We start from the raw sequence: 22,607 nt of genomic DNA on the forward strand, positions 1-22,607 counted from the left end.
AAACGCGCCCTCTGGGCTGAGCCGCCTGCCCAAAGCGCTCCCCGGGCGCCAGGCCGCAGCCGCCAGCCAGCGAGGGGAGCGCTCACCCCAGCCCCGCATCCGCCCAGCTCCAGGGGCGGGGGCTCTGTGCCATGTTTACAGGCAGTGTGTTAGCCAGTGCCCCCGCCCGGGGCCTTGGCAGCGTACAGCTCCTTCTCCTGCCAGCGTGAGCCCAAGCACCAGCGAGCTGCTCTGAAAATGGCCGGGCATTCTTGGGCTGGCTTTCCTGCCCTTCCAGAGCAGCCCCCAGTAGAGACCGCGGGCGGGTATTTAACCCAGGACCCCTTTAAAACCCGATACTAGCGCCTGTGGCTGACGTTCAGCATTAATCACCCCAGTTGAAATCTGAGGGCTTGGGGAGCTTTGCAGACAAGCTTAGTTGCAGAAGGATTTGCTGGGCGCTCCTGGCAAAAACCCATCAGCTTCGGCCATTAAGGGTACCGCTCTGGGACGACAGTAACCATGAGTAAAGGGAACCCACCCAATCGTACTCGAAGTTACGGTGCATTTAGAAATGGCCAGCCGTTCACAGCTGGGGTCGTCCGTTGCCCGTATTTAAAAAAATAAAAAGTTTTGCTTTCTTTTTTAATCGTGTCTCGCGCCTGCTGAGAAATTTAACATCGCTTCACACACTGAAATTAGGGATTAATCAATTACAAAAGTGGCACCATTTACAACACCGTAATCTTCCTCTCTTTCCACACTAGCCAGCCCCGGATAAATAAGTAACTGCAGACACCCCTTTTTCTAAACGAAGGGGAAATATGTCGCCACCGTCGGATTTAAAGTAATTATAAGCAGCACAGAGATAAATAAAGGGGCCCGGCGTATACCTGTGCCACACCTCCGCCACTTTGATTTTATTTGCGAGCAATCACTTCGGGGTAACGTACACTATATACAGATCTCTTTTCCCTCCAACAAGGCAGAGCGTGTGCAAGTCGCATCCTTTTGTGCAAGTCCCACAGTCCACGACAAGGGTCCATTTGCAAGGTATCAACTATCGGAGTCCAAGTCACTTTTCCCTTCTTCTTGCCTCTTTTCTGGGGACGTTTTGGAAGCTTTATTCCATTTCTGTGCGTTTTCTGACTCCTCCGAAGAGGATCTCTTTTGCCTTCTCCATTTTGCCCGGCGGTTCTTGAACCAAACCTGTCATTGCAATAAATCAAATCATTATAGTAACAACAACAACAACAACATTTTGTTCAGACAGGCACCCTTTTCAGACCGTACGCGTGATACCAGTTCGGCGTAGAATACACATCTTTGACTCGATTTGCTTTGGTTTGGTTTAGATGGAAAAGCAGAGTAATTACAATCGTTTAGGTATATTTCAAGTCTAAGGTTTACCGCGTTTAAAGAGGGGTGATGGCTTACCGAAATTTGGTAATTATCTGAGTGATCGGCTTATTTAGCCGATTGCAGACGGGTATGTTGAAGAGCTAAACTTTTCGCCCCTCTTGAAAACCTGTTGCATGCTCCTCCATCAGTTTGCCTTGGACAACGTGCGGCGATGTCTGCAGCTAGACTAGGAATTGAGACTCAGTTAACTTTTAAATATAAAGGGGAAAATACCTCCACTTTTTCCTCTCTTAAATGCACCCTCCTGGCCAGCTGTTCCCTGGTGCCCACATCTGGGTATTTAGTTTCCTGGAAGAGGTTTTCCAAAGCTTCCAGCTGCTCGTCAGTGAAGATAGTTCGGTGTCGTCTTTTCCTCCTGCAGTGCAGCTGGTTCAGTAACTGCAGCTCAGTCCGGGACAAGGTGCCCACGTTCATATATGGCAACATCTGGTGGGGCACAGGCGACATCAGGACTGACCCAGTACCCTCGTAGCCTAGAGAGAAGACGACCACACTATTTGCATTGGACGGAGAGATCAAGACCAGGTCACTCCGTTAAAAACCTGTACCCCCTTCTCTCGGACACCGACCAACCGACACAACCCGAGATCCTCCTCTGAGTCCGAAACAAAGAACCCCCGTGCCAAAGAATCTGAAATTAGAATGGGGCTGAGTGAGACGCGTCCTATAGACATAAGACAGGGCAAGGAATTGCCAGGGTGACAGTACTTCGCTGGGATTCCTAGTCACTTCGGAGAGGCAGGGATCCAAACGCTGTTTACAGCTGGCTCATCAAGCACACAAATCGCCAGGTACCCTCCTCGCGAACAATCTCAAACAGCCCCCCCCCCCCGGTAAAGCGCCCCGGGCTCTCCCAGCTGGGTGAGAACGAACGGGGCACCTGGGCTCGCTTACCTGTTGCAGGGACGCACGAACACTGCTGCGCGCCCAGAGGCTGCACGGCCCCACAGCACGAAGGACCCACGGGGGACGCCTGCACATGCAGCTGCCCGTAGTAGTAGTTGTTGTAGGCAATCCTAGATCCACTGACCGCGGGCAGATTGGAAGCGGGGGCCACCGCCCGGGAGTAAAATCCGCTGTAATCGGTGCCGTAGAGGGATTCCCCATGCAAGTTGGAGAACACCACGGGCGCGGCGCTCTGGTGCAGCAGGACCGACTCCTTGCAGCGGGGTCTGGCGGCCAGGATGTTGTCGATGCTGAACATACCAGCAGGCATTACCCGAACGCTACAGGGGCGGGCAGGGAGGGACGAAACCGAAACTTTTCCGAGACTTTCAAGGGGATCAGAGCGAAATAAATTGATCTTTTCCAGCAGGCAACGTGTGTCTGAGAGCGAGTGTGTGTGCGCGCGCGCGCGCTCGCAGGAGCCTGTCCTGTAACTTTCCTCCCTCCACTCTCGCCTGTTTACTGATCTCAACCCAGAGGGCTGCATGGAGTATAATCCATCTGAACTTCTTCCCTTTTTTATACCCAGGCGACGTCATCCTGGCTTTAGTTCCTGGTAATAGGCAGATGACAAACAAAACCAGATTTGACTTTATTTTGGGGATGGGGGAGGGAAGAGGTTGAGCTGGGAAAGGGGTACACAAAGGAGTGAAAGGAGCCTGATCTGTGTATTGAGAATTAATGAAATTAACTTAATCCTTTCCATTAGTGGGACTTTTTTTTTCTTTTTGTGAAAAGGCCCGAGATTTAGGCTTGATCTCTCCGCTGCACCGGCTAATTGCCCAGGTTAATCTGATTAATGCCACTGTGGAGAAGTGGTTAGCAGCTCCTAGACCCGTCTATTATGCACCTACTCTCCTCGTGTTGGTTCACATTATTAGGTGTGATTTCCTCTGTCTGCGACTCAGAGTCATTATTTATGCTTGGAATTGGTTAGGTAACACTTAAAAAAAATCTTTAAAACGAATTAAACTGCGACACAGTTGCGCCATATCTTGTGCATGGGTGTTTCTGGGATAGGGTTTGGGTCTTGGCTCCTTTGACTCAGGGGTAGAAGGGATGCGTAGTGTGCCTTGTTTTCTAAAAGGACAACGCCTTACCCAGAATAAATTAACTTTAAAAAACATTACCACGATTATTTCTTTGGACAATTGTTCTAAGCATTTTTTTTAATTCAAGCAAGGCAGCTATTAGGGGCTTTAATATTGCAGAAATAATAATCTGGCATCTAAAACACATTGAGTGGTAGGGATTCAGATTCGCTTTCCACTCATTAAGATGCGCTTTTCCTTTTCAAGAAAGAATCATTTATGTTCTATCCTAGAAAACACAGGCTATGGAGCAGCGATTGTACAGTACTTAATTGTGCCTGCCCATTACATGTAAAGGGCGCAGTTTAATTCCCTTAAACTGTTTGATAAAGACGTTTGTCTCTCGTGGTAGCTGGCTCTTGTGATTTGCAGAGTAGCTGGTCTGTCACGACTGTCACTGGGAATCCACAGGAGGTAAACTGATTTGCCCCATCAATCCTCTATCAAAAGGAGGTAGGAAACTGTACGCATGAAATGAAAACAAGCCATTAGGATCTGTTTACGAGGAACAAATTATTTTTACTCAACAAAGATTTTACTCATTAATGTTGGGGAAGCGTTCTTGTGGCCCGGCCCTTCAGTATTCAACAATTTCAAATTGGATATGAAAGTGATCTAGACCAGGAGGCAGTTAATATCAGCAAAGGGCTTGCATGTTTGGTTTTTTTTTTTTTTAAGATCTAGTACTCACTTGTTATTAATAAATCACAATACGATTAGTTAGAATGTTTCTTTCATTCAGCTTCTGTTTACTTTGCAGATCAATTAATTTTCTTCTGGTATTTAAAGAAAAAAAAAACACGCACAATTGCCACCAAAATATTTGACCGGAGTCCTGGATGTGAATTCTTACACACGGCGTTAAGATGTGAAGTTCATGCAGATTTCCAAATGTAATGTAAAGTCAAACTGTTGCACAGAGGTAAAACCCGTAATTCCCTCGGACTAGAGTGGCGCTTCCAGTCATGTTACAAATAGACAGCATGCTGCAGAATTTCGCGAGCTCAATGCTTTGTTCACGTATTCGCCCTTGGTGCCTCTACTGAACTGCTTACCACCCCTTAAATCGCAATCAAACTCCAGGTTACATGCAGTGCGCTCTGTTGAAATGCAGAGTATCATTCCGTCTCTGTCATAGATCTTCTAGGAGTCGAAGGACAGAGAAATGGAGCAATAGTGGGATTGCTCTGAAACTGACAAAACAGAAGACCGAGGGGTCTCGTCTTGAATACAACGAGAGAGAGCGCGACCTACCCTATCCACCCGTTTACATTAACAAAATACCACATTGCAGTGTCCAGTATCTTGGGTTTCCTTAAACAGGAGCGTCCTGCATGTTTTTTATGACCTCTCGGCTGATGTTTTGTGTAATAAAGGGGGTCACCACTTGGTCCCAGGTAGGTTTTTATACCAAACAAGCAAGTGACTGAGGCTGATGAACTTCACCTTGGTGTTCTGCGTAGTATAAAGTCAAAACTTGTACATTAGAAGGGCTCGGGTACATTCCTAAGACAGAATCAGAAGAGTTTTGCAAGCCCTTTTCTGATCTGGCCAGCCAAAACACAAGCAGAGCCACAGAACTATGTTGCCCGAGCTACCTAACTAGCCTTAGCCGCTGTCAGATTAATTAAGATAATTAGCTATAAAGTATTCAATTCCCCCCCCCCCCCCGAAGTTTAAAGTAATTCCTGCTCATGCTGTTAGGGTGGTATGAAAAAGCCTGCAGTCGTTCATTTTTAGGGCAGAATTAAGTTATGGTGGATACATTTTGATCTGCTTGAATCAATTATTCATAGGTTTATTTCCTCAAGGTAAGATTTTGCATCGTAGGACAAGTGTGTTACGTTAAAGGCACAAAGTAGGCGTAATAAGATTGTAGAACCATATTTTTCTCGTTATGATCGCCATGCTTTTAAAGTACGGTTAAGATTTGTAATACTCTGCGGAATCACAATCTAATAGCACTCATTCTGTTCCTTTCCATAGCCATAGTACAACATTTTAACAGAGAGCTTCTTTAGAGTTTCCAGTGGTTTTTTTGTTTTTAAATTTCTGGTTAATTTTTTTCCAAATAACGTTAAATCTTTGTATAGAAGTTGTAGATGCATTTTAGTGAACTTTAAGCAGAATCTTGAGTTATTTATGTAACACACACACACACACAGACTTACTAAAACCTGATTTAAGAGTTTCTCATTTCGCATCCACTTTGCACTAACCTACAAACGTAACAATGCGTTAAACAAACAATCTGTTGTCCCATATTGTCAGGGTGAAATTGGAATAACAAATGAAACGCAAGCAAATTGTGTAGCATAGTGTTGCTAAGCGATTGTTTGTTACTGTATCATAGTCACAGCATGGGTTGAAAGATACATCTAAAGAGGAGTACAGTAACGGGCAGACAAAGCTGTTAGATATGAAATAATGTAAACACGACATTGATTTTCAATATTATTACCCACACACGATTTCATACAAAGCAATCACCATGCATAAGTCTACGAAAATGTGCTTGTTGAGAAGCCAGTCATTTTTATAATAGTTCTCACTTTAAAGATATTAAATAACAGATCAGTGGATTCAAAATACATCGATTTTTGCGAGCTCAGTAAATCAACCTGCTTTTTTGATTACAGCAATACCAGCAATGTATTAGAAGCTCTGACTCTAATAAATTGCTTCTGTGATTTAAATAGAAATACCGAAAGTTTTTCTACCAGGAGCAGTAAATCGAGATTCCCCACCACCATCTACACACACACCTTCTCTCCCCACTGAGTTAATTCAAAATGGTCTGCGAAACTTTTCTCATTTACATTTTATAAGGATGCCAAGCTCTGTGCACAATAGGATTATTTCTCAATCGTAAACATGTAATTGTGGACCAGAGAAGGATTTTATACGATGTATTCTTTTAGAAATATGCTCATCCTTAAATTCTAGGATTGTAAGGGCCGCATAGGGGTCACCTGTCACCTAATTAAAAAAAGAATAATATGTATTATGACCAAATCCCTGTGCCTGTTTGATTCTAGCATTGGAGCATGGAATAAAAATATTCTATTTAAGAAATAACCCATTTTACTGTATTTCAGCGTTAGTAGCATGCAATAGGTATTTTATTCTTTAGGCTACTGCAAACACAATCCTTAATTACGCGTCTTTAGGACGTTGTTGTGAAGAGCAATACATCTGCTCTCCAACTTTTGGGGAACAGTTCTTAGGAGGGTTAGGAAAAGGAAAGACCCTAATAAGCTTCTGGGGACAAGTTGTGGTCGCAGACACATTGGTGTAAATCCGGAGTGACTCCACTGATTTCAATAGTTACTCCGGATTTACACTGGTATAGCTGAGCAGAGGTTTGACGCAGGAGATGTGTATCAGAGAGACTGGAATACACAACCTCGTGAGGATGCAGTGTAAAATGATGCCAGCTCAATTAGAGAAAAAAATATCCCTCTGAGTTGATTTTATTCATTCAACCTGGTTTGTTTTAAACTCTGAACATAGTAAAAGAAGATAGCCAGCGTTCCAAACATTTAATAAAATGTAAAACTTCTTAGCTAACGTTGGTGTGATAACATACACACACAAATATATACCATTATTGCAACGATTTGAACGAGTTGGGGGGAGGGAGGGCGGGGTGAATGGATGGATCTCCTGCAGGGTGGAGAGGTGGAGGAGCAGATGGGAGAGAAAGCAACACTCATGATTTATAATGAGCTAACACTTTTAAAATAAACTAAAGCACCTTGTCGTTCAGTTTACAAAATAACTGAGTTTGCAAATGTTACCATGACCCTTAGTCAAACATCAGCTTTCCCAAAGTTTGTTTCAAAACGATTGCATCATTACTTAACACACACACACACACACAAACACACACACATAAGGCACAATTAAGGATAATTTGTTCCCAGAATAAACTTATCTTGGACTGATTAGGAAAGTCAGTCATTTGAAAACTAGGCAAAACTGCTAAGGCTGTTCCTAAAACTTCCCTCTAACGATATCAGCTTCTAAAGTTTTCATTCATAGAAACCTTATTAATGAAGATATTTTATTTAAATGTCAAGGGGATTTGAAATTTAGAGTAAATTATGAAGCTTGCATGTCTTGCCAAGTCATGGGTCAAATGCGTTTGTGAAAAACTGCTAAAAGAGCATATGGTTTTGAATTTTTCTACAATGACTAGTGTTTAAATAAATTGCTTGTACTGCTTAACTTCATGTATAATTTTGACAGAAATTGGCCTATAGCCTTTTGATATGTAAACATTTCAGGCTTTTATGCGGTATAAAAAGACACTTGCTTTTTGGGATCAGCTAAAGCAGTCACCCTGTAATTCAGAAAACTGGCACCTAACATTACATTCTTGCTACATTTCAACTTTCAAGTGGCAGCATAAAGAAAAAAGAGAGGATGTTTCAAAAGCAATGTCCATTTGGAATTAAAAACTGTAAATGAGGTGAGAATGTGCCACTTACTATCTGATTGAAATGAATAAACCATAGCATTAAAGTGCATTCCATGTCTTTTTTTTTTTTTTTTAAACAGACAAATCAGTGAAGGGACACTTAAGTATAGCACAGAACTGACTTGCATGTCAAATTTCTGTCTTACAACAAAATCAATCAGTGTAAAGCACAAATAGGTGTTTGAAAAATCTCGGTATCACTTCAGAATATATTTCCATAAAATGTTGCAATGATACAGGCCATCCTGATGCAAATTAAAATGGGCTTTTATGTATGGAATGTTGCATACAACTCCGCATATAAATGTGATATGCAGGCCTTTAAATTATTTTTATTCCAAAAACAACTTAACTGAAACTGCACTAGGCTGCATTTTCACTGTGCACTAGGCCATACCCTAAACTACTTCTGCAGTTTTTACTCAGGCAAATCTCCCACTGAGTTCAGCAAGAGTTTTTAAAACCCTGAGTAAATGCTTCAGGATCTGGTGACTCAGGTTTAAGTCTCCTTAAACTAAAATGATTGTGTGTGTATAAATCCACCAAGCTACTGAATAAATCCATTTATTACCAATATATCTGTCTCACATAAATAAACCTCCTAATGTTGATTGGATGGATAAGTCTAACCCAGTGCTAGACAGAACAGGACCTGGATAGTTGCCGGTGCCAGACAGCTCAATATGTTTATTTCCTGTGTGCTTTAGCTGGGGCTAAGCTGAACTTGGAAAAGGGTTTAAATGAACTATGTAATTTCAATCTGTTACTGTAGTAAAATTCATATTTATTGTATATGTCAGGTTGTCATATACAGACCTCTCAAGATACACTGCCCCTTTTGTTAGCTTGTGGAGGTCATTTTTTTGCAGAATTACAACAAGTCAATGTAGACCTAAACCTTGTATACAATTCAGATGCTATGGCAATTTAAAAGCTCTTAATATGGATACAGTTTAAGTGATGAAATCTAATTAAGGAAATAGAATCCCTCAAAGGTGTCTATAAATGGGAACAGAGGCAAGAGAAGGTGTTTTATGCAGGTTTCATATGCATTCCAACACAATGCATTGTAGTTAGTAAATGGAGAAGAGTAACTTTTGTGTTTTGTATATTAAGAAAACATTTTTTCCTCCTAGTTTCATATTACATGTAAACCCTGCAGATAATTTCAAATGGGAATCTTTCCTAATTATATATCTATTTCAAGGAGACTGGTGGGAAAACCGTTAGAGTCCAATCCTGTACTCAGGAAGTCAATGGGAGCAGGCCCTTAATTTGTAATTTCTCTTTCACCAAATATTAATATTGTAGTTTAAGAGAACACTTTTTACAGCGGTATTTATTAAGAGAGATTGTGGACAAATGATTGAGGGTATGTCTACACTGAACATTAAGCCCAGGCTCTGAATCAGGTTTGAGCCCAAGCCTCCCTTCCGTCCACATACAAATCAGTCTGACTTGAGTCAGCAAGCACTCAGGACCTGAGTCCTATGACACTGCTGTGGAGGTGAGTCAGAGCCTGAGTCCCACTGTGACTCGGGTCCAAGTTCTGTCATTGTGCAGTGGGATGCAGGTTAAGCAGCACACGAGTCAGAAGATCTGTGCAGTGCAGTATGGATATGGTAGCATGGCTGAGACACCCGGATCAAGCAGTTGTAAACCCAGGTTTACAATGCAGTGTGGACATTCCAACATGGGCTTGGAAACAGCAAATCCACAAGCCCACATTCAAAAGACCCAAGCTTAGTGTGCAGTGTAGACATACTCTCAGAAGTATAGTGAGATGATCTGGATTCTGTTCCCTTTTCTACCATTGACTCTATGTGATGTTGGGCAGGTCACTAGGCATATATCTACTCTGCAATTGAATGCCCGCAGTTAGCCTATGGCAGCTAAGTCAGGCTCGTGGGGCTTAGCTTTCAGGACTGTAAAACTGCAGTGTGGACATTCAAGCGTAGGATGGAGCCCGAGTCCAAATGTCTACCCTGCAATTTTATAGGCACGCAGCCCAAGTTCTGCAAGCCCAAGTCAGCTGACACAGGCCAGCTGTGTGTATTTAATTGCAGCGGAGACATACCCTAAGCCTTCCATCTATATTATGAAAATCTACCATGCTAAGGGAATTGGTTATAACACAGTAGTGCCTGGTAAGATTGAAACATAAGTCTGTCTTTTAGCCAGGCCTGACCCATGCTTTAAGAATGTTCCCAGATTGCACTACAGCCCAAGACCTGAACCGGATTGTAACCGGATTCCACAACATAGTTGATTGTCATAGTTTGATAAAGCTTTAATCCTCCCTGTACTTTGATTTTACCCTCCATAAAAGGGGGGTAATACAAATCCCTTATGCCACGTATGTGTTGTGAGTCTGAAACCTTGTCTATGCTTAAAAGGATTTGCCAGTATAGCTATATCAGAAGAGCTCGTGAAGATGCAGCTTATACTGGCAAGAGAGTTCTTTTGCTGGTACAGCTTATACTAGCTCCCCCAGTAAAACAAACTATACCAGCAAAAGGACTTTTTTGTCAAAATAATAATATATACACTACAGCTTTTGTTGGTGTAGCTATGTTGATTGGAGAATGTGATTTGACACAGATATGCTGGTAAAACTTTCTGGTGTAGACCAGCTCTAAGCTATACCAGTATAAGGCACCTTTCTACTAGTACAGGGGTGGTCTAACTTACTGACCCTCCGAGCCACATACGATAATCTTCAGAAGTTCAAGAGCCGCAAGACACACACAACTTGCCCCACAGGGTGGTGCCTGCCAGGGCACAGGGCTTCTGCCCCGATGCCCCTGCAGGGCTAAAGCCCCGAGACCCCCCTCCTCAAAGGGCAGACGCTCCTAGCCCCAGCACTCCACTGCAGGGCAGAAGCCCCGAGCTCTCCCCAGTCTGATAGGTAGAGAAAGGGGGAGGAGGGCAGTGTGGGGCTCCATGAACCGCACTTCAACTGTAAAAGAGCCACAAGCGGCTCACAAGCCACAGTTTGGCCACACCTGTACTAGTATAACTGCCTCAACACTAAGGCATACACCAGCATAACTACATTGGTTAAAATAAAAATCACACCCCTAACTGACATAGTTATTCCAGTATAACTTTTTTACTGTAGACCAACCCTAAGTTCATTAGTATTGGTAATGTGCTTTGAGATTCTCAGACAATAGGCACCTGAAAAGGACTTAATCATCAGAGGTGCTGAGCACTCACAACAGCCGGTCAGGTTTGTGAGTGCTCAGAAACTATCAAGATCATCCCAGAAATAATTTATTTCTTATATATGCTATCAGCACTTTTACTGCTTGGTTCCCCACTGTAGCCATTTACTTGTGATTCAGACAGCCTTAAGAAATCATTCATAGTTAGTTACAAGAGCAACCATTTTACTATTTAAAAAGCTTTTTAAGAAGTGAAGCATAACAGACAATACACTTTATAGTAAATGCTTTAATGCACACATTTTAAAATATCAAAACTTGTATGCATAAAACTTAAATTTTCAGTCATTTTAGGGTCTGATCCTGCAGTCCTTATTCAAGTCAAATTCCCATTGAAGTCAATAAGGGCTTGATCCAAAACCCATGGAAGCCTGTCCATTGCTTCCCAGGAGCTTTGAATCAGAACTCAACTGCAAAACTGAGTCTTTCACCTAAAAAATTCATTTACCTTTGCAGAACACCATAATACTGAAACACAATAGGTTACTGCAGGGGTAGTCAATAGGTGGATCACAGGCCAAATCTGGACTGCCAGCTGCTTTTGAACAGACCCCTAAGTCTTTTAATTTACTACTTATAATTTTTTATTATTATTATTATTTTCTCTGGAATCTTGACCAAGAAATTTGGACTTTGACACACACACACAAAAGGACTACCTTGGATTACTGTGCCTAGTTTTCTTGGAATAAAGTCAAGTGTGACCAGTTCATACCATGAAATAATAGTCTTCATATTTAAATGTATGGAAAATTGTTGTGTTAAAGTATATATGTTTGCAAAGGTCAAAAGTAAAAACCCTCAGTGAATATGATTATAATGGAGAAGTATATAATAAAGAATAGTGGATTTAACAAAGGCAGGACGCATCTGCAACAGGGAATTACAACATAACTAGTTTGGATAGATGACATTTTGGATCAATAAAGCAAATAACATCACCATAAACAATTTCAATGACTGAAGACTCAGTTGGATGTATAAAACAGAAATATCGAGTGAAATAACTGAGGTGGTGGAGTTGTTTCACTTACCCAGTAAAGCTTTTGTCTTTAATCCAGGTCTCCAGTTTAATTCACAGCACTGTGTCTGTCACCTTTATCCCCGTTTTAGTTCCAATTTATGTATTATAGGGGAAAGTAGTCTGTTCATAGTAATGATAGTTTGGGGAATTGAATGCAAAATCCTAACATTGGACAGCTGAGCTTTAAAAAAAAAAACCTATGTCTACATGATATTATAGGGGCATTTTTAATTTTACTATTCCAAATAATTTTTTTTCTTCTGTAATGCTTGCAAGCTTAATAGTTTTGATGACTTTCATAAAAGCTAACACAAAACTTGCACATTAAATTGTGATAGCTTTAATCTAATGTAATTAATGGCCATCCGCCCTCCCCCGCAAAAACCCTCCAGGATTCTAGAATTATTTGAATCCTACAATATCTCAAACATATTTGAGATTTAATAGCTAATATATTTTAAGGTAATGCTAAAAGAGGACTTCTTATAATTTGGACCACCTCTTAACAGAAAGATGGTTTTGTGGACACATCTCCTTTGCTACTTCACAATCATCATCATTTGAGATTATGCAATGTTCCTGTGGTAACTATGGCAACTGCTCACATGGACCAGTAATATTAGGAGAGTATTTATGTATGAATAGCTGTCTTCCATGCAAGTGTTTTGTCCTCTTGATTCTCTAGGTTCACGGAGTTACTCCAGACTCACACCAGTGTAAACAAAAACAGTTTGGTCTGATATTTGCTCCAGTGGGTCAGTGTGGCAGTCTGGATGTGATCCCAAGCCAGGGACTGAACTGAGTTCATATATCCACCATGGTCAAAGCTAATTTCTGTTTCAAAGATGTTACCAAATTACCACATCTAGGCTTGGCAGTTCATAGCCCCAGCATGTCTGAACTTGCTGAAGGAGTAAAAAAATTGCTTGAACCCTGACACCTCTTCCATTATAAATTAAGCACTGCTAGGTCTGTGCACCTGTGTCTTTAAAGATCCCAGAACAGAAAGCACAATAGGTTATACTGTAAGTAGAAAAGATAAGTCTCAGGAAGAGAATGCTTGAAGAGGGAAATGGGAGGGTTCTTTGGTAATGAATCTAAGGGGTAGTCTACACACAGCAATGGCACCAATTTAAATAAATCACTTTAGAAAACAATTTAGCTGAATTGATGCCATTGCTGTGTGTAGACCAGGCCTAAGAAACACAGCCATTGAAGATTTAACAATGTTAATTTTGAAGATGCAGTGGGTTTTCTGCTAATTAATTGAACCTGAAGCATTTTAAGACATAGTAGTTTGTGAAATGATGGCTAACAGGCCACTTCTTGAATATGTGGGGTACCAGCAATGTAAGGAATCACAGTCTGAGAGCAACTGCCATATTAAAGATGCTATTTGTAAAGAGAGAGACACACACACAAACTGGAAAGAAAACCACTTAACTATATCTCTCTTTGCTTCAAACTCTCTACCTTTCACTGTAATCAAGAGCTATGAACACAACCACAGAGACTCCAGGATTCTTCTAACTTAAAACAGTATTTACAATTGTTCCTATAGCAGGATTTTTTTGTTTGTTTGTTTTTTGTTTAGGAGCCTAGTTTTTATAGTATGAAGGAAAACAAACCATTATATCTAAAGAAGAGCTCTATGAAGCTCAAAAGCGTGTTTCTTCCACCAGCAGAAGTTGGTCCAAAGAAAGATATTACATATCCCACCTTGTCTCTCTCATTGTATCTAAGAACATAAGAACGGCCATACTGGGTCAGACCAAAGGTCCATCCAGCTCAGTATCCTGTCTACCAACAGTGGCCAATGCCTGGGGCCCCAGAGGGAATGGACAGACAGGTAATCATCAAGTGATCCATCCCCTCTCGTTCATTCCCAGCTTCTGGCAAACAGAGGCTAGGGACATCATCCCTGCCCATCCTGGCTAATAGCCATTGATGGACCTATCCTCCATGAATTTATCTAGTTCTTCTTTTAACCCTGCCACAGTTTTGGCCTTCACAACATCCTCTGTGAAAGAGTTCCACAGGTTAACTGTGTTGTGTGAAAAAATACTTCATTTTGTTTGTTTTAAACCTGCTGCCTATTAATTTCATTTGGTGACCCCTAGTTCTTGTGTTATGAGAAGGAGTAAATAACACTTCCTTATTTACTTTCTCCACACCAGTCGTGATTTTATAGACCTCAATCATATCCCCTGTTAGTAGTCTTTTTTCCAGGCTGAAAAGTCCCAGTCTTATTACTCTCTTCTCATACGGAAGCCGTTCCATACCCCTAATAATTTTTGTTACCCTTTTCTGAACCTTTTCCAATTCCAATACATCTTTTTTGAGATGGGACGACCACATCTGCACTCAACTCAGTATTCAAGATGTGGGTGTACCATGGATTTATATAAAGGCAATATGATATTTTCTGTCTTATCTATCCATTCCCTAATGATTCCCAACATTCTGTTAGCTTTTTTGACAGCCGCTGCACATTGAGTGGACGTCTTCAGAGAACTATCCACAATGACTCCAAAATTTCTCTCTTGAGTGGTAACAACTAATTTAGACCCCATCATCTGATGAAGTGAGCTGTAGCTCACGAAAGCTCATGCTCAAATAAATTGGTTAGTCTCTAAGGTGCCACAAGTACTCCTTTTCTTTTTGCGAATACAGACTAACACGGCTGTTCCTCTGAAACCTGTCATCATTTTATATGTATATTTGGGATTATGTTTTCCAATGTGCATTACTTTGCATTTGTCAACATTGAATTTCATCTGCCATTTTGTTGGCCATTCACCCAGTTTGAGAGATCCTTTTGTAGGTCTTCGCAGTTTGCCTGGGATTTAACTATCATGAGTAGTTTTGTATCATCTGCAAATTTTGCAACCCCACTGTTTACTCCTTTAACATATTCATAAATGATCTGGAAAAATAGGACTGGTCCCGGTACAGACCTCTGGGGGACAGCACTATTTACCTCTCTTCATTCTGAAAACTGACCATTTATTCCTACCCTTTGTTTCCTATCTTTGAACCAGTTACCAATCCATGAGAGGACCTTCCCTGTTATCACATGAGTGCTTACTTTGCTTAAAAGCCTTTGGTGAGGGACCTTGATCTAAAGGTAGATTTGGTTGTTTTGTCATTCAGTTAGGTGATTCATACTTTAGTTCTAGCTAATATAAAAAGTTTATGTGCTACAAGAAACAAGTATGGACCAAACACTGATTTTATTTCTTTATTTCACTTCCAAAGCTTGTACATAGCAAGATGAAGAGGAGGCAGCAAGAGCTTGTTCAGATGAAGAAAACATACATTAACAAATACACATGTCATGGAGCACTGGACTATTATATATGCATTAACACACATATGTATGCACATACACACAGAAGAGTTCAAGGAATTTAGGGCAAGAACAATAAAGTGCTATAGCATTCAGCCTCACAGCAACAACAACAAACAAGAGATGGCAGTCACAAATTTGTATACCCTTACTGGCTAGTGTTTACTTTGCCTGTATTTTTGTGCTTAAAATTCACTTTATGTATTAAATGTCACACCAGACTGCCATGTAAAGAGATATTTTAAAAAAATGTGCTTTGTAATACTTAAGAACTGTAGCTAACCACTTAATTTCAGCTTTCCTTCATCTAAGGTAATAAAGTTATCTCCCACCCACATACTATGCACTGTTTGCAATACTAGGATTATTATCCAGGATCCTCAGATATAAATGGAACCTCCCCCTACACACACCCCACTATTGTTCTAGCAATGGTAGAAGTACGAGTGTAGGCAGGGTCTGAGAATTTTTACCACCTTGTCATCTTGACCTGCTCTGAGCAGGGTTAGACAATATGATAGGATGACAGGTGGGCTGCACTATTGCTCCCACCATTGGTATGGTGCTGGAGAAGCTGCACCAGCACTAAACCAATGATAGGAGAAAATCCTCTATGTAGACTCAGCTCCACTGGTTTCAGTGGGAATTGGATCAGGCTTTACTTCAGACCAGGTTGCAAATACCTTGAGAAATCCTTTGGGTTAAGTTGCTAATTGCAGGGGCAGGTGGAAACCACAGGACCTCTTGGGGAATTAAAACTCTCAATGAGGCCCTGTTTACTCTGGGATAATTACCTTGTTGTTGACACCGAGTATAAACCACAGCCCCTCCTAATTCCTCCTCCACTGGAGTTGTAAATAGCTTGGCAGCTGTAGAAAGAGCCAAATGCTTTAACACCCATTACAGAAATCCTGCTAGACACCATTGGTCTGGACCCTTGGTGTCGTTTTTGCTGAGCTCTTATTCTCTTTCACCCCATATTCACTACAATAAAGTCTGTGTTGGCCAAACCCATTTTAATAACTGGTTCAACCTAACATATTTTGGGGCTTGTCAACACACTAAGTCACATTAAAATCACTAGTTAAGTTAAACCAAAGAGATTTAACTAAACTGGGGCAAAGGGTTGTCTGAACACTTATTTCTGTTTAAATTAGGTTTATTTTGGTTTAGTTTAGATCAATTAGGAAGAGATTTAAGCTAAACTGAAATAATCAATTTAAACCAAAGTAAGAGGGATTTGCACTAGTTTAATTAAACCAGTGCAAATTTGCATGTAGACAATGACTAAGATATTTTGTCCAGTCACTGAAGTCCAGGGAAAAGTGTATTAAACCCATTTTAGATAACTGTATTTAGAGACTATTTTCTGATAAATTATCAGATCATGTTTCTAATTGCTTAAGTCTGATTGAGAGGGTGTGACTGGGTGACCGGCAACTATGGATAGGCCAGAATGGAAATCTCATTTGAACTCCTTTGAATTTGCAGGTCAGATTTGAATCCTCAGATTTATTTGTCAATCTACTCTTATATTGCACTCATCACCATGGTACTTGAATGCCAGAGCTGAGGTTCCCCTTATGGTTTTGACTCCAAATCAGGTGCAAAATTGGAATAGGTTTATTTTATGCTTCAGGATTGGATACAGCCAGAATTGTGCAGACAGCTGTTCCATTCAAGACGACAGTGAATCCCACTAGATTAACTAGTCCCATGAGAGGTCTGTCAGTTGGGACTGGAATCTCTTGAGAACAGCTCATAAGATATTGGTGTGATGTAACCTGAGCCTAAATCTAATCCACATCCAAACACCAGCTCCTTAGCCCATCTCTACATGTTTCTTCTAGTAAGTGAACCCAGTCTTGAAAACAGTTTTAACATAATTTTACCTGATCCACACTGACCAGACAGATAGCTTAAACTTGTGTCAGCTGGTCCCACTTTTTGAAACTGGTTCACAGTCTAACAATTTTTTTGTTTGCAGGCTAGAGGGAGTCTAGCAGTTCCACTAGCAGCCTAGGTTCAACTCTGCATCTCTCAGTTAAGCTTTTCCAACTATTTATCATCCAGTCCCCTCCCCAACACACACACACACACACACACACACAAGCAATCCTTGCAATTTCTTAACACATTATAATTATGGAATCCAGGACTTCCAGGACACTTGGGACAAAAAATCCAGGCTCTTTTGGAACATGTTTAGAAAAACAGAATAGATATTGTTACAAACAGTTATTAACCACTACAGACAACTGCTATCTAATTTCTTTATTTCTTTTCGATATCATCAGTATATCCTATTGAGGGCTTTTGTCTCCCATTATATAGCTCTGCTTTCTGACAAAAACTGTTGCAATGAAATCAACTGTCTACAATTCCAGTTCATTGTATGGTTAATATCAATAATGTACTCAAAACTGATGTTTCACAGAGTTAACTGATTTGCTGGAGTGTTAACAGCCACAGACTTTAACTAATAAACAGATCATTAACTGCTGGTAATAAACAACTTGCCAGGAATCATTTATTATTTAAAAACATAGTTTGTCTTTAAAAAGATGGTCCCCACTGAGGACTGCGTATGACACCTTTCCTGTTGTCACTCAGAGTGTGAGGCACTGCAATACCAAAGAGAAACCATTCCACACTCTCTAAATCAGACTGTTAAAAAATTATTCTGTTTTTCCATCAGAAAATAATTATGAGTAAAATGTTATTTATTGACCGCTGCCACTGTTCCATAGTATGGCCAGCATTGTTACAAAGCTCTCATTTTTAATACTGCCTCCTATTTAAGGCATGGACTCTAATCCCTATTCCTATTGCACAGTATAACTGCCTCATCCTTCTCACAGGATATCACATCTGTGGCACTGCAACAAACTCATTTCCTGCTGAAAACAACCATGTGTGGTATATAATATTTACATGCAGAAGACTTCAACAATGGAAGCAAAAGGAAGACAGAAAGAAGAGAGAGAGATGTTATTCTATAGGGAGCAGACAGAAAGATATTCTAAAAGGAACCATTTCAAGCTAAGGTTGGAATAGAGATTTCTCTCATAAGAAATGTACATGAAGGAAAAGCTTGTCAGAGAATTATTGTAGGTGAAGAATTCTTCTCATAGATGTCTAAATCATTCAGTCTGTAATGAGAGTAAACTAAATTAAAGTGCTTCACATAATGAGAGAAAGAGAGGCAGTAGCATTCAGTGCTATTTTGATCTTGTCAGTGTTCTATAGTTAAATAGGACAGTCCCATTTTATTTTCTTCTTCTTTTACATTCTTCATGAGAGGAGCTGAAGAGGTGGAACAGCTAGTTGACCAAAAGGGAAAAAGTTTTTTAATATGAATTACTTATACTAAAATTAAGTTACTAAAGCTATGAGATAGAGAAAGGATTAACATGGTATCCTAACCTTTTGTCTGCATTATTTTGTGAGATTTATTATTTGAAGTAACAATTAAGATCGGTTGCATCCGATGAAGCGAGCTGTAGCTCACGAAAGCTTATGCTCAAATAAATTGGTTAGTCTCAAAGGTGCCACAAATCCTCCTTTTCTTTTTGCGAATGCAGACTAACACGGCTGCTACTCTGAAACCTGTAATTAAGATACAATGAATCCTAGTAAAAGTAACAATTAAATACAACTCCAGGTCCTGATCTTGCCGTTGTTTGACATCCAAACCTTCAGCTGAACACCTGGCTATGAGAATGTTATATGTTTTTAATGACTAATTATAATTATTTATTAATTTGTATTCTATTAGCTCCTAAAGATGCCGACCAAGATTGGAGTCTTATTGTGCTAGGCATTGTACGCATGAATTAAGAGACAGTTCCTGCCCCCAAAGACTTTGCAAATTAAATAGATGGCAGTTAGATTTGCCAATATCCTTTATGAATTGAAAGAGTGAGGTGTTTAAAATCTAAATGAAATGTCAGCAATCAAACACAGCTTAGGGATGCCGTCTTTATACCAACCCCCTTTTAACAGAGGTTGCTATATCATTTAAACATGAAGCTTTTTTCACCATTATTTTTTAATGCCCATATAAAACTAAGAGCCCAAAAGAGGGCAATATTTATATAGTTATTAAAAACAAACAACCAACCCCCCTCCCCAAAATCCTGACCTTAAACTAACATCACAGATATGCTATTACTTGCAGTGAGAAACAAAAACTGCATTTGCACGCAGGTTGGAAAAATGCTTCCATTTAATTGCTTGTGGAAGAAGCACTTTATTTATAGACACACTGTGCAGAAGGAAATTTGGCTCGCCAAGTGTATAATAATATGCATGGAACTTTGCCAGGAAGCTGGCTATCCCAGGACGTTTGGTGTTCCATATACCAGGAACTTGGAACAGCTCTGCATGTAAACACACAGAGAAGGCTACTCCCCTCCCTCCCCCCAAGGGAACTTTAAGGCAGGCCTTCACTTGGATTGCAAATGTATAAAATTAGTAACTACCAACAGTGTTATGTAATTGAAACATGAATAATTCACTTTAAAATAACCAAGAGTAAATATATCAATTAGCTATAAAGAGATAACAGATTATTTGCTACTCCTACGTTTGCAATTTACAGAAAAATAGTGCTAAAAACAGGTTCTATGGGGTTTTAACTTAATCCTTAAAAATCAGATATGAAGAAATCTACAACTGTGGCAAAATGGAGGTCTCAAGCCTGCAATTCTTATGAGTAATCCTATTAACTGAATTCATTGTGACACCACACAGGAGTAAGGGTTGCAGGATCAGGCCACACGGATTTGAAAGAGAAAGCAGATCTAATCAATTAGTGTATCAGAAACCCCTTTTTGTTGTAGTTTCCCCACCTTTATTACCCATAGTCTGACTGCAGGGGGCAGCCGGGATTTTTGAAGAGGAGCCAAAATTAGCTCAGTTGTGGACTTGATATCAGGAATTTTGTTACTGCTCAATATCTCTTTAAGTAGAACCTTTATAAACTAAAGGGAAAGCTATATAAAAAACAAATACTGAACTTAAATTTAAAAACACAGGGTTAATACCACACTATGATGAGATAATGGCAGGGAATGTAGAAATAAGATAAGGCTTCCATTGTAATATTAACTCACCCACACTGCACAGAGGCCCTAGTCCTTCACTTAGTACACAGCCTGAATAGATGGCTGGTCACTGTGGTCATCTGGAAGAGCATATTTTTGACTCCCCTGGCCAGCAGTTTCCACAATCCCCTAAAATGGGAAGGGCTGGTGGGTCCACCTAGCGGTTGATGGCCTAGCCCTGCTTCTATCCTTTCCCCACCTGCCCTGCACACAGCATCCAACCCTCACCTCTCTTTCAGCTCAGTGGAACCACCCTGTTTCCACTGCCACAGAGTTCTCTCTATCCAAATGGAAATGGGATGAATGTGGCCCACAATGGGCCTGACCACACTTTCTTTGTGCACCAAAGGCCACTATTCAAGTCAGATGCAGTGCTGGGCCCAGTCTATCTATTTAGGCACACACTGAATAGCCTATCTTATAATAAAAATGTAGTCTTCATATGCAACCTGCACCATCTTGCATTAGTGGACATGGATCCAGCTTTTTTTAGCCACAGTACGTTTTATTTCTTATCACCCAAAATACCAAGCCCAATCATGCTCCCTTTGGAGTTTGTTTTCCATTAACTTAGGTGGAAACAAGATCAGGCCCACAATTACCTTTCAGTTAGACAAAATCACTGGATAGAAGTGCATAGAACTTGTGCTGGCCCTCTGCCCAGGGGTGAATTTAATCCCCACAGAGTAGAGTACCTGGGGAGAACATCCATTTTATAACATTTTAAAATTCAAATAAGTGGGTCACAGTTATCCAAAATTTAAAACAGTTTCCCAGAAAAATGTTGGTTGTATTATATCATCTCAGGAAACTTGTTAAATGACCTTCCTAGGCTATATGAGCTTTTATTCCAAAAAAATATTATAAACAGTCTACTGAATGCAAGGAGAAAAAAATAATTGATTTTTCAGATCATGCTCTCAAGCCCTGCAGTGGTGGAAAATAAATCTTACAAATTCTTTCAATTTCCATTTAACATTTCCTGTTCCAATTGCAGAGACAGTTGTCTCCTAAAGTGGTTGTAGTGCATTCATAAATTGCAACAGTATGGTTTCCCTGACAAATCCATTTCAAATCCAATAAAAAAAAATATAATGGAATTAACTGCTTGGAGATTTTGTTGAATAGCTCAGCTCTTAATAGGCCAATAGCCCAGTATGTTAATTTATTAAGAGGCTAGACAAAGTTATAATATGGGAAATGGAAAGTAGACAAACAGGGAAGCAACAGAACTTTCTTGCACCTGGAAATAAGTTGCTATTTAAGAACCTGATCCTGCAGTTTGGCATGTGGTTAAGGTGCTGGAGAGCAGCAATTCCTAACCACATGCTGCATTCTGGATGTAACAAACACCTAGATATTTGTCCGTATCGGACAGTGGGAGGAATGATCTTATAAAAGGAGACACACTCCCTCCCTTCCGGCACGTGATGTTCACAGTCTTCCCTACAGCCATCCTAGGGCCCATTTAATGCATACCTACAAGTCTCGGACTTTTTGGGATATCCACAGCTGGGGAGGGTAGTGCCATCCAGGTTACTGCTGAGGTTGCTATAGCTACTTACGTTTCATTCAAGTTTTTTTGTTTAATTTATTTATTGTTGCATCTAGCAGAGATAGTTCCACTGCTGAGACACAAAGAAGTGACCGTCAGAAACACATGGCAGTGTGGCTTAATGATCAGGGCTGAATTTACACTGTGACCTTATGCGCCCCTCGGCGCCGCATCTTCAGCCCCCACACCTGCTGCCTACACTGACCTTCCTGTTTTCTGTAAAAAAATGAAACTTTTAATTCACTTTTAGTCACCCCTACAACGCCGGCGCCACTAGGCATGTGCCTGCTGTGCTTAACTGAAAATCCGTAAGCCCAGGTTTGAGAGCGTGGGTCTGGGTCTTAATTTAGTTCATACCCTTTCCCAACGTTAACTGTACCTTAACATCTTTTTTTCCCCTCTAGGAGTTACTAGCAGCACTACT

At 40.6% G+C, this 22,607-nt stretch overlaps 1 protein-coding gene across 1 annotated transcript; it reads right to left on the reverse strand.

The window, feature by feature from the left end:
* Positions 1 to 1,035: 1,035 nt before the first annotated feature.
* On the reverse strand, positions 1,036 to 2,617 carry GSC (goosecoid homeobox). Its single transcript, XM_073350715.1, has 3 exons — positions 2,296 to 2,617; positions 1,615 to 1,874; positions 1,036 to 1,188 (listed from the first exon to the last, which is right to left on the reverse strand). Exons 1-3 carry the CDS (start codon positions 2,615 to 2,617, stop codon positions 1,036 to 1,038), a joined length of 735 nt encoding a protein of 244 aa, XP_073206816.1.
* Positions 2,618 to 22,607: the final 19,990 nt, after the last annotated feature.

This window comes from Lepidochelys kempii, chromosome 6, assembly GCF_965140285.1.
Source record: "Lepidochelys kempii isolate rLepKem1 chromosome 6, rLepKem1.hap1, whole genome shotgun sequence".
NCBI lineage: Eukaryota > Metazoa > Chordata > Testudines > Cheloniidae > Lepidochelys > Lepidochelys kempii.